General features: G+C 29.8%; 1 protein-coding gene across 1 annotated transcript in view; it reads left to right on the top strand.

Moving 5' to 3' along the window:
* The window catches only part of ash1 (histone-lysine N-methyltransferase ash1), a 136,254-nt gene that overhangs the window by 110,404 nt on the left and 12,284 nt on the right, over window positions 1-13,566 (top strand). The window contains exons 24-25 of the mRNA XM_085824991.1: window positions 1,941-2,013; window positions 10,580-10,744. Coding sequence (XP_085681117.1) covers window positions 1,941-2,013; window positions 10,580-10,744 — 238 coding nt within the window. The remainder of the gene's footprint in view (window positions 1-1,940; window positions 2,014-10,579; window positions 10,745-13,566) is intronic.

Raw genomic sequence — 13,566 nt, 5'->3', positions numbered from 1 at the left:
CTTTTTCTTAGGACATCTTCTTTTATCTTTTCTTTCTTTCTTAGTGCCGCTCTTCTTGAGACTTACTGGGTCTCTGTTTTACTCATTTGTTTCATGGGAATTTTTGTCTATATTTTAAAAGATTTTTATAGTGAGACATGGCTTGTAATTGAAAATACACATTCTGGAGCTTGATATTGCTTTATCAAACTAATGTAAACTTGACATTTTATCTTCTTTTGCTAAAGCTTTACAAGCTGAGAAATTAGGCTTCCCCTTCTCTGGAAGACATTTCTTTCACAATGGCCTTAAATTGCTGCTTCTAAAGCTGTTGCTATTCTTTCTTCTTGAGCTTATTTTTATAGTCCTATAGTAACTCCTTTATGCATTAATATTTAATTTTCAAGCACTAAAAGTTGCTGCTTGTACTACAGTTTACACATAATTTCCATCAGGCTGAAGTCATGGTCCTGTAAATCAGTGGTCTCTAACTGCACCCATAATATGAAAACAACTAGTGGTCTAGATTTTTTTTTTCCTTTTTTAAAAAGTGAAAAAATGTATTAACAGAATAAATATTTTAAATAAATTTTAAAATTTGCTGACTAAATATACATCAAAACATACATAAACAATGATATAATTATAAATGATTCAAATTCATATTTATTTCATTTCTAAAGTTTGATATTTGTAAAACAATTTTTATACTTACATTTTGTAATTCAATATACTGGCAGCTAAATATTAAATTCTTAGACTGACATTTCTTTTAAAATAATTCTAACATGTTTAATTAATGTTAAGTATTTACTTAAAATGAAAATGAACAAATTATGAAAACTCTCTAAGCTTTTATAGAAAATTTACCAAGTGGGGTAAAACTTGAAGATAAATAATAACCTATACCCTTTCTCTTAAAAGTTCTTTTGAAGTTTCACCTTTCCTATCTCTTTGAGTGGGACAGCCTTTTGGATCTGCTTTTTTTTTTTTTTTTTTTTTTTTTTTTTTTTTTTTTTTTTGGAAACTTCATTTAAAAATTTTTTTGTTGTTTGCTTAAATTTGTATAAATAACTATTTTAGTTTCTGTTTTCATAAACTTTCACTACTAAGGTAATATTTAGATCATTAAAGGAAATAAGAAGGTAAAATATTCTAGATTGACATGTTGAAACTACATTTAAACTAAGGGGGGGGGAAAAAAAAAAAAAAAAAAAAAGCAATAAAATAATATGCATCAAATGACAAAAAAATTCATGATTGAATAAAAGCATTTATGCTACTAGGATTTAATTCCTTTCACCATATGTTTTATAGTTCAATCACGAAGAAGACAGTGTAAAAAATGTGCTACTGCTGAGTTTAATTAACATTACTGATATACTTTTTCAACTTCACTTTATTAAGTGTGCCTTTTTTAACTGTTCTGCAGTTGCTAAACTGGCAATTCTTGTATTATTTTTAACTGCTTTGTAATGGGCAAATTGTTAGGGAATCTTTCTTTATATAATTGGTTTAATAGATTCTGTGGCTTAAGGTATAGACTATTAATTTCTTCATAAATCTTTATGAAGAATATATTTAAGAATATTTTGCAATTGCTTATCTTAATTTATTTGGTATGCTGCCATTATTGTTGGGGAAAATATTGTTGAATTCCTTTGTAAAAACAGAAAATGTATAATAAAAAATAATTGGTAGGTAAAGTAATTTGAGTGGTTCATTGCTTGTTAATTGATATCATTTGATTACATATTGCATTACTATGACCTGCATTTTGTGTTTGCAGTGTGTGTTAAAATGAATAAGATTTTATGGGAAATTTAGCAAACAGTGTATTGTTTTACATAGCTTTTAAAATCCTGCTATATTTCCATTGAATGGAGAAAAGATGAAATAGTATGTACTTGAGGTTTTATGTTTTTAATTTTAATTAAAATTGTTTTTGCTCATTTTCTTAGATATCCTGTTTGTACCAAGAAGTATGCATTTGAACATTTTCAGAGGAGATTAAACCCTAAAAGGACATTTTTGGTAAGTTTTGTTTTAAAATTGTGTTTAATCATGGATACATTACTTTAATTAAAAGTGTTGTATAATTTATGTGTTGCTCGAATTTTAGTATACATAAATTTTGAATATATCAAAGTCTACTGTGCTCATGTGATAGCTCTGATCATGAAAGTATTTCAAACTTTTATTGTCTTGGATTGTTTTGGAATTATTATTTTTGTATTCTAGTGTATCAGATGACCGATTATGAAATTATTGGCTTTGTTTTTTAATTAGACAAAATTAAAAAATTAATTTAATTTTAAATTTTGTAAGTGTTGATATCATTATCTTGCTATTTAATTATAATAGCCAGATAATGATATCAACACTGACACAGATACTAATTTGATTGGAGGGAGCATGATGAAAATGTTCTATTTCTATATCGGTATCTAAAAGAAAATACCGACACAGAAACAGACAGGTGAAACCGTAACTAACTAAATACCAAACTGAAAATAAAACTCTTATGGCTAGTTAATTTCAACATTTTTAGTGATCATTCAAGTAAAATTATAATTGCGTTGTGTTTTATGCGTCCAGGACCGTGCCGTGAGAGGATCGGATAAACAAGAGGTAAATACAATATATACATAAGGAAACACATAAATAGATATAAAGAAAAACATAATAATAGGCTTCCAGATCAAAAATACAAGTTTGTTCAGATTCCTAAAAATTTTAAATTAAATTTCACATACTAGGTAATCAATACTCAATTCCTTATTTCAGTTACACATGTGAACTAATCAATTTATATTATTTACACATTTAAATTAAGGATTTACAAATTACATTTTTCTTTCAATTAATGAATTTAGTCTCAGAATTCCCTTTATGACCCATTTAATTTAACTTTAACCAGAACTACTGCAGTAAATCCTAGGATGGTTGTCAAAAGAATACATTTTTACTCTCTGCAGGTACACCTCTGAAATTCAACATCTATGCTAAGGATAATTTCACAAAAACAAACTATATTTTATACCATAATTAACTTATTAAGATTTTCCATTTTAGTCTCTGTAAAGAAAAAAAAAAAATCGGAAGGGGAGAATTTTTCAGGCATTTAGAATTGAATTGGAGATTCAATACGAAGTATACAGTCCCAAATAAAGTTCTGGAATTTCTTTAAAGTTCATAGGAAAAATTGATAACACACACACACACAAAAACCTTATCTGTTATGTAAGCAGCTTGAAGAGGCCTTGAAATGACTGGGTGAGACCTTGCATTCTCCTGGTAAACCTTATCGTCCGGAAAAGAGGTACTGAAGATTGATTTAATTCACCCTTTTTTCGGAAATCCCGCCGAAGTTCGAAACACGATTCTCCCGCATCCTTACATTTTCGATTCAGCTATCTCAACAATGGAGAACGCCTGCAACTGGTTTCCATAGTGAAAATTTTTCCCACTGGAAGGCAAGAGAAGAGCTTGCGCCGCACGGCTGTCGGAATAGAATCTACGCTCAACAAGGCAAAGCGTAGACTATTAAGCTAGGTATTTTGCAGTTTTCATTAGTCTACGGTAACAGAATTCCTTCCTTCGGTTTCAAGTTGAAGTTCAGAGGACAATGTCTTGGCTTTAGCAGATCTAGATGAAGACCAAAGTCTCTGTTAATTTTTTATTATTCGCTCAACAGTTTAGTCTATCGCCACTCAATATCGTCTTCTCAAAATTCTTAGCTGAAACACGCGGCCGGGCAGCATAATTGCCGCTTCCTGCCAGAAGCACTGCTCGAAGACGTCTACATCCTTTTTCTCACTTCACAACAAGAACAAGTTTAAAATCTGAGTGTCAGTCAAAAAGTGATTCAAACTCAAATTTTCTTCATCTCCTTCAGAAACATGGGCTCCCATAGTGGCTTCATTTATCGCCCCCTATTTGGGACTAAATTTGCATTTCTTCCCTGAATAACCAAAATAAGGTTCACCACACATGCACACCCCTCTTCATTTAGCCAACACCGGACACCCAGATCGCCAACCAAGATGACTTACATCCAGTGGTGTGCGGTAGGTTTTCATGCAGGGTGTGCAGAGAACAACAACAATAATAATAAAACCATAAAAATGTACATTAAACACTTCTTTAACTTTTTATTATTCATTTGTACACAAAATCCATATGTCTATCCACATTACTAACAAAATCATCAATTACATGATCATAAAACTCTGGTTTTGACTGTAATAAGTGTAACATTTCTTTTTCTATTGTTATTAGAGATAAATTTAGATCCTGGCTCATTGTATTGCGTGCATAATTTTTTACTCTTTTCAATGCTGAAAATGATCTCTCCACCGAAGCAGTTGGAAATCGAATTGTACAAATTAAATGTGCTAAAATATTTACTTCGCTTAGGGCATCTGTCAAATCATTCAGCATTATATGCTGAATAAGTTTCAATAAATTCATTTCATGGTATGACTCACTACGATAAAGAACGCATAATTCATTGGTTAGCTTTACAAAATCGAAATGTTTTGCATAAGCGTTCTTTAACAAATTAAGGCATTCATCCGGAAATTTACTTTGATATTTCTTAAAAAAACTAAAATTCAATAGTTCAAAAAATTTGAGCGAATTTAATTTTTTAAAACCGACGTCTAACTGACAATAAATAGTGTCTATTATTTCATAATATAAATTTTTAAAATGTTGGTCTTGGTCTACACTTGAGTTTTGTAAATTTACACGACATTTTTTTAAATTTGGGGGACCCACTACAGAAATAGTCTCTTCATAAACTTCATCAAATGCAACAGAAGTTCGCATATTTTGAATTGCATCTTTTACTTCCTCTACTTTTTGACTAGAATATGCTATATCTAAGTTAGTTTTTTGTAAAATATCAAATAGAACATCAGTATAATTAAACACTTTGGCAAAAATATTTAGAAGAAAATTACAGTTAAATTCTTCAAAAAACATGTGATAACTCTTTGCAATATTAATTGTATCGTTATCCCAGCCTTCTGGATTCTCAATAATATTTTCAAATAAATCAGATAGGCCTTGCCTTTCACTTTTTAAGGTGTTTACCAAATGAGATGAATAGTTCCAACATGTTGTAGCTAATTTTGGAAATTTTCTTTTAATAATTTCATTTAAAACATGATTTCTTTTTGTAGACACCGAAAAAAATGAGGCTGTGCCAGAAATTATTGCAAAAAATAATTTACAATCTTTTATAAACAATACAGATTGCGACAGAACTAAATTAAGTACATGTACGCAACAATGCACAAACATAGCTTCTGGGAAAATGCCTTTTACTTTTTTCTGCATCCCATTCAACGCTCCTGCCATATCTGCTGCCCCATCTTACGTTTGAGCAATCAGTTTATTCTCACATCCCCAACTCAAAATCGTTTCTTGCACAACATTACACAAAGCTTCCTCTGAACGATCACCACTAACATCTTTAAAAAACAAAAGTCTTTCCACTGATGCATTACAATTATTAACTCCATTCGATATAAGTCAAGTTATTAACATATCGTAGCACAGCCGATAATTGCGATTTGTGAGATATGTCAGATGTTTATCCAACATAATAGCAGCAAATGGCATTTCTTTTACCTCATTTCTAATTTCTGAAATTACAATATTTTTTATCGATGCAATAATATCATTTAGAGGTTCCAGAAAGTACAGTTGCTGTTCTTAGATGGGTTGCTAAAAGATCATCATATTTACTAATTAAAGTTATTAATTCTATATAATTTCCTCGATTAAGGGAATTTATAATCTCATTGTATCCACGAAATGCATCTTGTTTTGCTAAGTAACAAGCTACATCTATTAATCTCTTGAGAATATTTCTATTTTTTGTTACTTTTCATTGTGTTGAACAATCTATGAAGCCTTTTGTTGAACTAACATTAAATCTATCCTGGCGGTACCAAATGTTTTTAATAGTATTACGGAATTTATGTAAGATTGTGTTTTTTCATGTTTCTCTGCAGCTTTATGGAGATGATTTAAATCACTGTAGCCTTGTTTTGTCCAAATATTCTTGTCCTTTTCAATTACAACAAAAAGTAAACATGGCCAACAGTACAACTTATTCAATTCACTACAACCGGTTAACCATTTAAATTTTCCATATATAGATTTTTGAAAATGTCGTACACACTGTTGTTCTTTAATCTTAACATTTTGCGACAGAATAATATCCGGAATCGGTCTACTTAATTTAACTATTTCGTTTTTTGTAGTAACGTCTCGTCTCGAAAATGGATTTTCCAATAAATCTTTAATTAATTATTGAGACATCTGAGTTCTCCATTCTGAAATGGATTATTTTTTATGAATATAAATTTAAAGAATACAATAAATAAAATATTTACCTACAAGTAGTCGAGGTATAACTATAAAAACAGCTAAACTTACGAGAATTTTACTAGCACTGAAGCAAAAATCATGTCTTGTGTTGTATGGTGTCATATCGGCGGTGAAAAAGCAATGCTTCGGGCTTCCACGAAAAACTTATATTTTCAGCAAACGTACCACCACACGGCGCCCGCCGCTGTGGTGCCTCATCATCAGGATGCTCATTGGTGCCGACAAACCGAACGTCTATTCCACGTGCAGAGGATTTCACTGCACGCTGGCACAATAGAACAAACTGTTTCTTGTTCGGTCAGCGGATTAAACTATATTTATTAATTGTTTTTAACATTTTGAAATCATATATTCTACGAAAAACATCTTGACAATTTTTAAAAACGAAACCAGGGATATGGTGTTAGACAAATAAATAACTTATATACTGTCTGTAAGACACAATGAATAGTAAAATTTGGACTGTTCTGTTAAAATTCGTTTCTTTTTTGTCTAACAAAACAAAATTGTTTTTCAGCGAAATTTTTCTATAAATATAATACATCACCGAAATTACTTTACCACACTAAAACATTTCCCCTTATATTGATGAAATACTTCTTTTATATTTCCATAAAAACAAAATCTTACAATATATAAATTTAAACATTAACCATCTGCAAAATCGTATGGCCAGTTAATCAGTTAAAAAACCAAAAGTGCTTCAGCACGTACGTCCCTGCTCTAATACAACACTTAATAAACCATACCTTCGGATGATTCTGAATGCCAAGTGCAGGAAAAATAGCTGCACTTGCCGCAGTGCTATAATATGCTGTGTTTCTCCGGTAGCCCATACATATAAAGTGTGATTTTCTATTAGTGCGCAGTGCATACACATCAAAACTTCCTATGTTCATTTGCTTTTGAACGCGCCACGTGGTGCAGTATCTAGTACAGCACGCACTGCGGGAATGCAGGCAAGCAAATCAACATAATATTTGAATATATTATAAATAATATTTATTATATACCATATAAAGATAGGTGCAGAAAATTATTGTCTTTCATAATTTTGCCAGGGTGTGCAGTGCCCCCTGCACATATGGACCGCATGCCACTGCTTACATCGAAGGTGAAGTGGCAGCCTCTGACCTTTCCGTCACATACTTCCTGTCCTAAAGGTCAGTTGCACAAAAGAAATTTCTTCTAGAACTTTCCAAGTGACAAAAACAACCCACGAAAATCATGACTTGGCAAAATCGCCTCCCTTCTTGAATTCTTTTCACAATGAACCCAATCTTGGACAAAAATTTTAAATAAAGGAAAATAAATAATATTCTTAGAAGCTAAATAATATTCTTAGAAGCATCCGTTTTCCCCAAAATTAAAGCATTAAAATAACAATTCAGAATTAAATAAAATTAAGATTTTCTTAAATCAGAAAAATAATTCACCTGGTTTTATAACTTGATCAAAAAATTATATACACAACAAAAAATACCTAAAATTTTTAGAACAACAGTGTCACATAGCAAGAGAATAAGTACTCTACAATAAGAGCAAGAGAATAAGTACTGTATAAACAAAAACAAAAAACTTACTCTAGAGGATTCTAATGTTTTAAAATAAACCTAATAAACAGAAAAATGTTTGAAACCTATTAAAAAACGAAATATTTTATGCTTTATTAATATCTCTTATTTTCAAGTGACTTTATTGTATAAGTCAGCGATTCTCAACCTTTTTTTGTTGCGGCACACTTTTAACGATTTCAAAATTTGACGGCACACAAAGAAAAAGATAAGTTTTTTTACTTACCTATAATACACTGTGTAAAATAATTTTGAATTTAAAATAAAATATGTACTACAAAAACAGCAGTACGTTCATTAAGTGATTAATTACAAATTAATAATAAGAATGCTTTTAATGAGAAATTTGAGCTTTACGGTTTTGATAGTTTCGTTTATATTTGGTCATAAAAATGACAATGCTACTCTCATATCGTCCTCTACATTCAACAGTCTCAATCTTTTTTACGTTTTTCTATTGGTTAATACTGAAAATCCGAATTCACAATTTTAAAGCTTTTTTTGGCCGTCATGGGATAATTGCATCTAATGTTAATCTATAATGAATTAATTGATTCTTCCAAATATTTTAAAATTAAATCTCGATTATTAGAAAGCGAAATTAGTTCTTCCTCTTCGTTCAAAGTTTATTCAAATACAGAAGTCTTCTGCACCAAAATTGGCTTGAATATTGCAATTGGCACGCTAATCAATATCTTAAAAATCGAATTTCGCCAATTCTCATGTGTACTGTATACGAGGATTAAATCCATAATAATTTTTACTATATAATTTCTAAAATTTTGCAGCACAGTGGTTGAGAATCAGTGTTTTAGACAAAGAGAACTGTATCCAAAGAAGTGAAATTATATATTACTTTAGTGAAAAGTCTTAATCCCAACAGACTGAAAGATAAACTCACAAGAAATAATTAAACACTTAAAGTACTTTTAATTAGAACAGAACCGAAACTATTAACAAGATCGTTGCTAGTAGTGTTTGTATATGTCCTTATTTATTTTGCACTTTTAGTCTAAATATTGATTTATCCTTTTTGCCTTGAAATTAATCATCAACATCCTAAGTCCATACAATTTCTGATCTCAGCATTGCAGATTTCAGGTCTTGTACTATATTTATGAAATTATGAGATCCTTTTTATAAAAAAAAAATTATGTGTTATGAGCCACAGTGTGTGATGTAAATTTGAAAATGTATATATTAAGGCTATGCAGTGTGAAAAATTGTGACAAGTGGTTTAATATGCTGTATGTCTAAGTTAAATATCATGATAATATAACTGTATAAATAATGATAAGCTCTTCTAAATTTTTGCTGAAATGATCGGTACCAGTTTGGCGAGATATCCACCAAATTTAATGGTCGACAAGATTTCATAATCAGATAAGGTGTTTTATTTTCGCATGTTTAAAGCCTATGAAAATATATTGGCTGAAATGTGGTTTTTTTTTTCTCTTTTTCTTTCTTTTTTATTTTCAAATTTTGCATAATCTTATATAATAAGAGTAAGCTTTTGATATTCCATTTGATAATACATAAGATAACTGTTTTTGTAATTTTAGACTGGAAATTTCTTCTTTCATTCATTTGGTTTTTCTACCATTAATTGCACTTTTTATATGCTGAGCTCTCCAGAATTTTTATTTATTAGCATTTGCATTTATCTAGCTGTCTGGATGATGGTTTATTGTAATGTAATATAATTTATAATTAGTGCAAGAGTGATTGTGGTCCAGATATAGCTGGAATTCTGCATTTTTAACAGTAGTTAGCTCCAAAGTTTCTAGATATGTGTAATATAGACTCAGCATCTTTTTTTTTTTTTTTTTTTTTTTTTTTTTTTTTTTTTTTTTTTAAGGAAAACATATATCATACACATATAACATAAACTTAAAACTTTTAGACTGTTGAAAGAACACAGATAAGAGCTGAGGCTTTAGACTAAAATGCTATAGAAAGCAGAAGTTATTTTAATTATATGGATAACATTATGACAGATTATAGAATATCCATGAACATTGATGGCTAGATGTTGTCACAGACTGAAATATCTCTTATTTTCATTACAAAACAATGCAGGTGAAGATTTTGGATCAGAAAATCCCTCGTAAGACCCTACTGATTATGCAAAAATGCAAAGGAAGGTATTGGAGGTCTAAAAGATTTTAAGGATAATTTAGTGAATAACTTTATGTTTTACTAAATTCCTTTCATTCACAGAACCATTCTATTCCATTTAGCAGTTCTTCATCTCCAACACCTGGTAATATGAATATTTAAATTCTTAATATCATACTAAGCCAAATTATCAGAATGTTTTGCTGATCCACATTGAACTTCCAGTTGCAGCCATTGATGCAGCAGCTCCCAAAAATTTAATCTGATGGTTGTGAAAAATAAATTATTTTTTTAAAAAATAAAAAATACTTTTTTTTTCTTTTTCTAATGAAATTGTTTGAAAATATGTGTGTTTGCAAATATCCTAAATTACTTGAAAATTGTGTCAGATTTTTTACTCTGCATTAGTGTTCAGGATTTTTGAATTTCATAGAAATGTGACATCCCCTTTTTAAATATGGACACAAACTTGCACATGAAAAATTAATTATTGTACTTTTCAGCCACATACGGTTCCTACAACTTATCAGAGAAGGGGTTCAACCGGTGATAGAAGGTCTTATTTAGAGAAAAAGACTACAAAATCAGAAGGTGGTCAGAAAGAAGAAAAGAAAAAGCGAAGTTCTTCGAAAGAAATTGGTACCAGATTGGAAGAGAGTCCTGAAAGTGTAAGTAGTTTTACTATATTATTATGCACAAACTAATTATAATTTAAATTCGCCTTTGTTTAAATGTCTTACTAAAACATATAATTTTTTAAACTTGTTTTATGGCCATTTCTTCTCATAAGAGGCATGACTGCCTTATCTGGCAATGAATTTTTACATATTTAGTGTGTGTTGCTGTATTACTTAAAAATATTTTGCATTCTTTTTTTCTTTCATGATCTAGATAATATCTTAATGACTGAAAGTTTATGAAAACAGAAACTATAAAATAATCAATTATTCAAATTTACCTGAAAAGGGCTGTTTGAATATAAATCCCAAAAGCCAGGGTTAAAATAATGTTGGAGTTAAGTATGCTTGTCAATGATGTGGCTTTTTGAGTTGAGTTAGTTCTTGAAAAGTAAAACTAAAAAATCTGAGAAGAATTTGAAATTTTAGTATGCATGATTGCTTTTGTACTAGTAGGTTTTAAATTTTTATTACTTTAAAAAAATCCTGTAAATAATTAATGAAGTTTTCTTCTTTTCCAATCATAAAAATTGAACGTTAGATGCTTAATTTTATAATCCAGTTGGAAATTCGGAAAATTTGTCCTTTGCCCCCCCCCCCAAATCATATATTTGGTCTTTAGATTTGGATTTTTAAAGTGTAAATTTATAGAACTGCCAAAGTTTCTATGCAAACAGACCTCGTAAGGCACTGGCATTCTGAAGTATAGTTCTGTTCTTATTATACCTTTCAAGGTCTTTATTGTTTTGTCAATGCTATTTACTAATCATTACCTAATTAAAAAAGGAAAATGTAGAAGATTTAATTTGTGCTTGGAATTAATAGGTGCACAATATAATTTGTAGAAGCCCCATGGTTAAAAATTATTTATTCTAATAAGAAATATACTTTGTTATATGCAGTTTTCTTTCAATTAATTTGGTGTGTGTTTCAAATTTTCCATTAACCCTTTGAGGTTCGGTGCATTAAAAAAAAAAATTTTTTTTTTGGAAAAAATAACTTTACACATAGATAATTAGCCCCTAATACAATGTTATTTCATGGGCGGGGGAAGTAGACCTTTAAGGTAATTCACAACATGGTGGGATACTGCTTGTCCCACCCATAGAGCGGTAGTGTACTAGAGAGAGAAACAGCAATCCTGAGTGGGAACAGGAATGGGAACCACGGAACATATGGAACATTTCCCAAATCGTATTTCCCGCGGACCTTTCTTACCATTACAGTTCTTTGGAGAATTTGTGAGAAGCAAGTATTTTGCGAGTACGCGTATTGTTTTGGACTTCAAAAATGGTACATTCGTGCTCCGCATGTGGGTGTAATTCCAGGTACGTGAAAGGTAGAGGAGTAACATTTCACATGTGAGCTCTTTCTAATGTTTTAAAACCTATTTTCTATAAAATGTAGAGGTTTTTTTATCCGCTCTACTTGCCGTTTTCTAATAAAAATAGAATTTCTAATTTTATATAATTTATGCATACTTGAAATAACATTTAAATAAAAGTATCTTAATATATATGTATGTTTTTAATAACTTTGTTCTGAAAAAAATTTTAAAATTTTAGTAATATGATATAATTTTAATTAGTCTAGTATTCTGCTTTGGTGACATTTTTCATATTCCAACAGACTTTGCGTTAAATGTGTTTGTTTATATATTCTTTGTATGCATTTGCTTATGCGGACATGTAAGAAGTAGTAATGTATGTATTTAATACTTGGTAATGTCTATGTAATACACTGTGTAAGAACTGCATAAAATTTTGATATTTTTTTGACATGAATGGTCTTATTTTATCCCCTTTTCTTGCATCCACATATAACAAATATGTTTACTTTCAATCACATATTTTATTTCTTATATAATATATCATGTTTCTGGCATTTATTTTAATATTAAGAATTTGTTAAGTATTAAGAAAATAATCATTATATAGCAGTTAAATTTCAAAACTTTAATAGTTTTCTTTTTAAAAATAATGAGCATTATTTAAATTTTACCTTCTAAAATTATTTAAAATAAGTGCGACTACATTGTGCAACATGCATAATATATTTATTTTTGCTAGTGAAAGAAAGTTACCACTTTTTGCTTCATAATTTATTAATTTACCTCTCTCTCTTCCTTTTAATTTATATCTGCTATATTGACATTCATTTTTAGTTCATTTAATTTAATATCTTTCTCATTTTGGTTTGTCTACTCTGTAGTTCTTTGTAATACACCGTATTAACATTAAATTTCCTTTTCGTATTAACATTAAATTTCCTTTTTGTATTATTTTCTGTTTTCACTCATTTTTCTTATGTTATCTATTTTTTATTTTCTAATTTTTTATTCTGTCCTAAGTACTAAAAAACCTTCGTCAAGAATCGTTCTGCATTTGAATCTATCACTGAAATTTTTGTATTTTTAATTTCAGATTATTATTAATTTAGTTTGTTCTCTCCAGTTTTTTAAATTTTATTTTTTATTTTGTAGACGCTGATGGACATTATATTACAAAATTTTATTCTGCAGCATGAAAATTATCTTGCTAAATTTTAAAATAAAGTGTCCAATTTTAGGAAAATTATTAATTTTGGCTGGTGTTTATCAATGTAACCTCTTCTACAAATTCAACGGCAGCTTCTGCGAAATGACATCTTTCTAAGTTCGCATTTCGAACTGAGAGAAAAGAAGGGAAAAAATCGCCACCTGTGGTGATAGTATGTCAAAGTCTGGGTTCAGTTCCATTTCATGCCCAAACTCCTGCAACTCATTCCTGTGCCGCTTTTTCATGGCAGTGCTCAGTTTAGTGTATAACAAGTCT

The sequence above is a fragment of the Stegodyphus dumicola genome, chromosome 10, assembly GCF_044657685.1.
Source record: "Stegodyphus dumicola isolate Sdum_Otavi_A_Nest chromosome 10, ASM4465768v1".
Classification (NCBI taxonomy): Eukaryota; Metazoa; Arthropoda; class Arachnida; order Araneae; family Eresidae; genus Stegodyphus; species Stegodyphus dumicola.
This window is presented reverse-complemented; position numbering and strand designations above follow the sequence as displayed.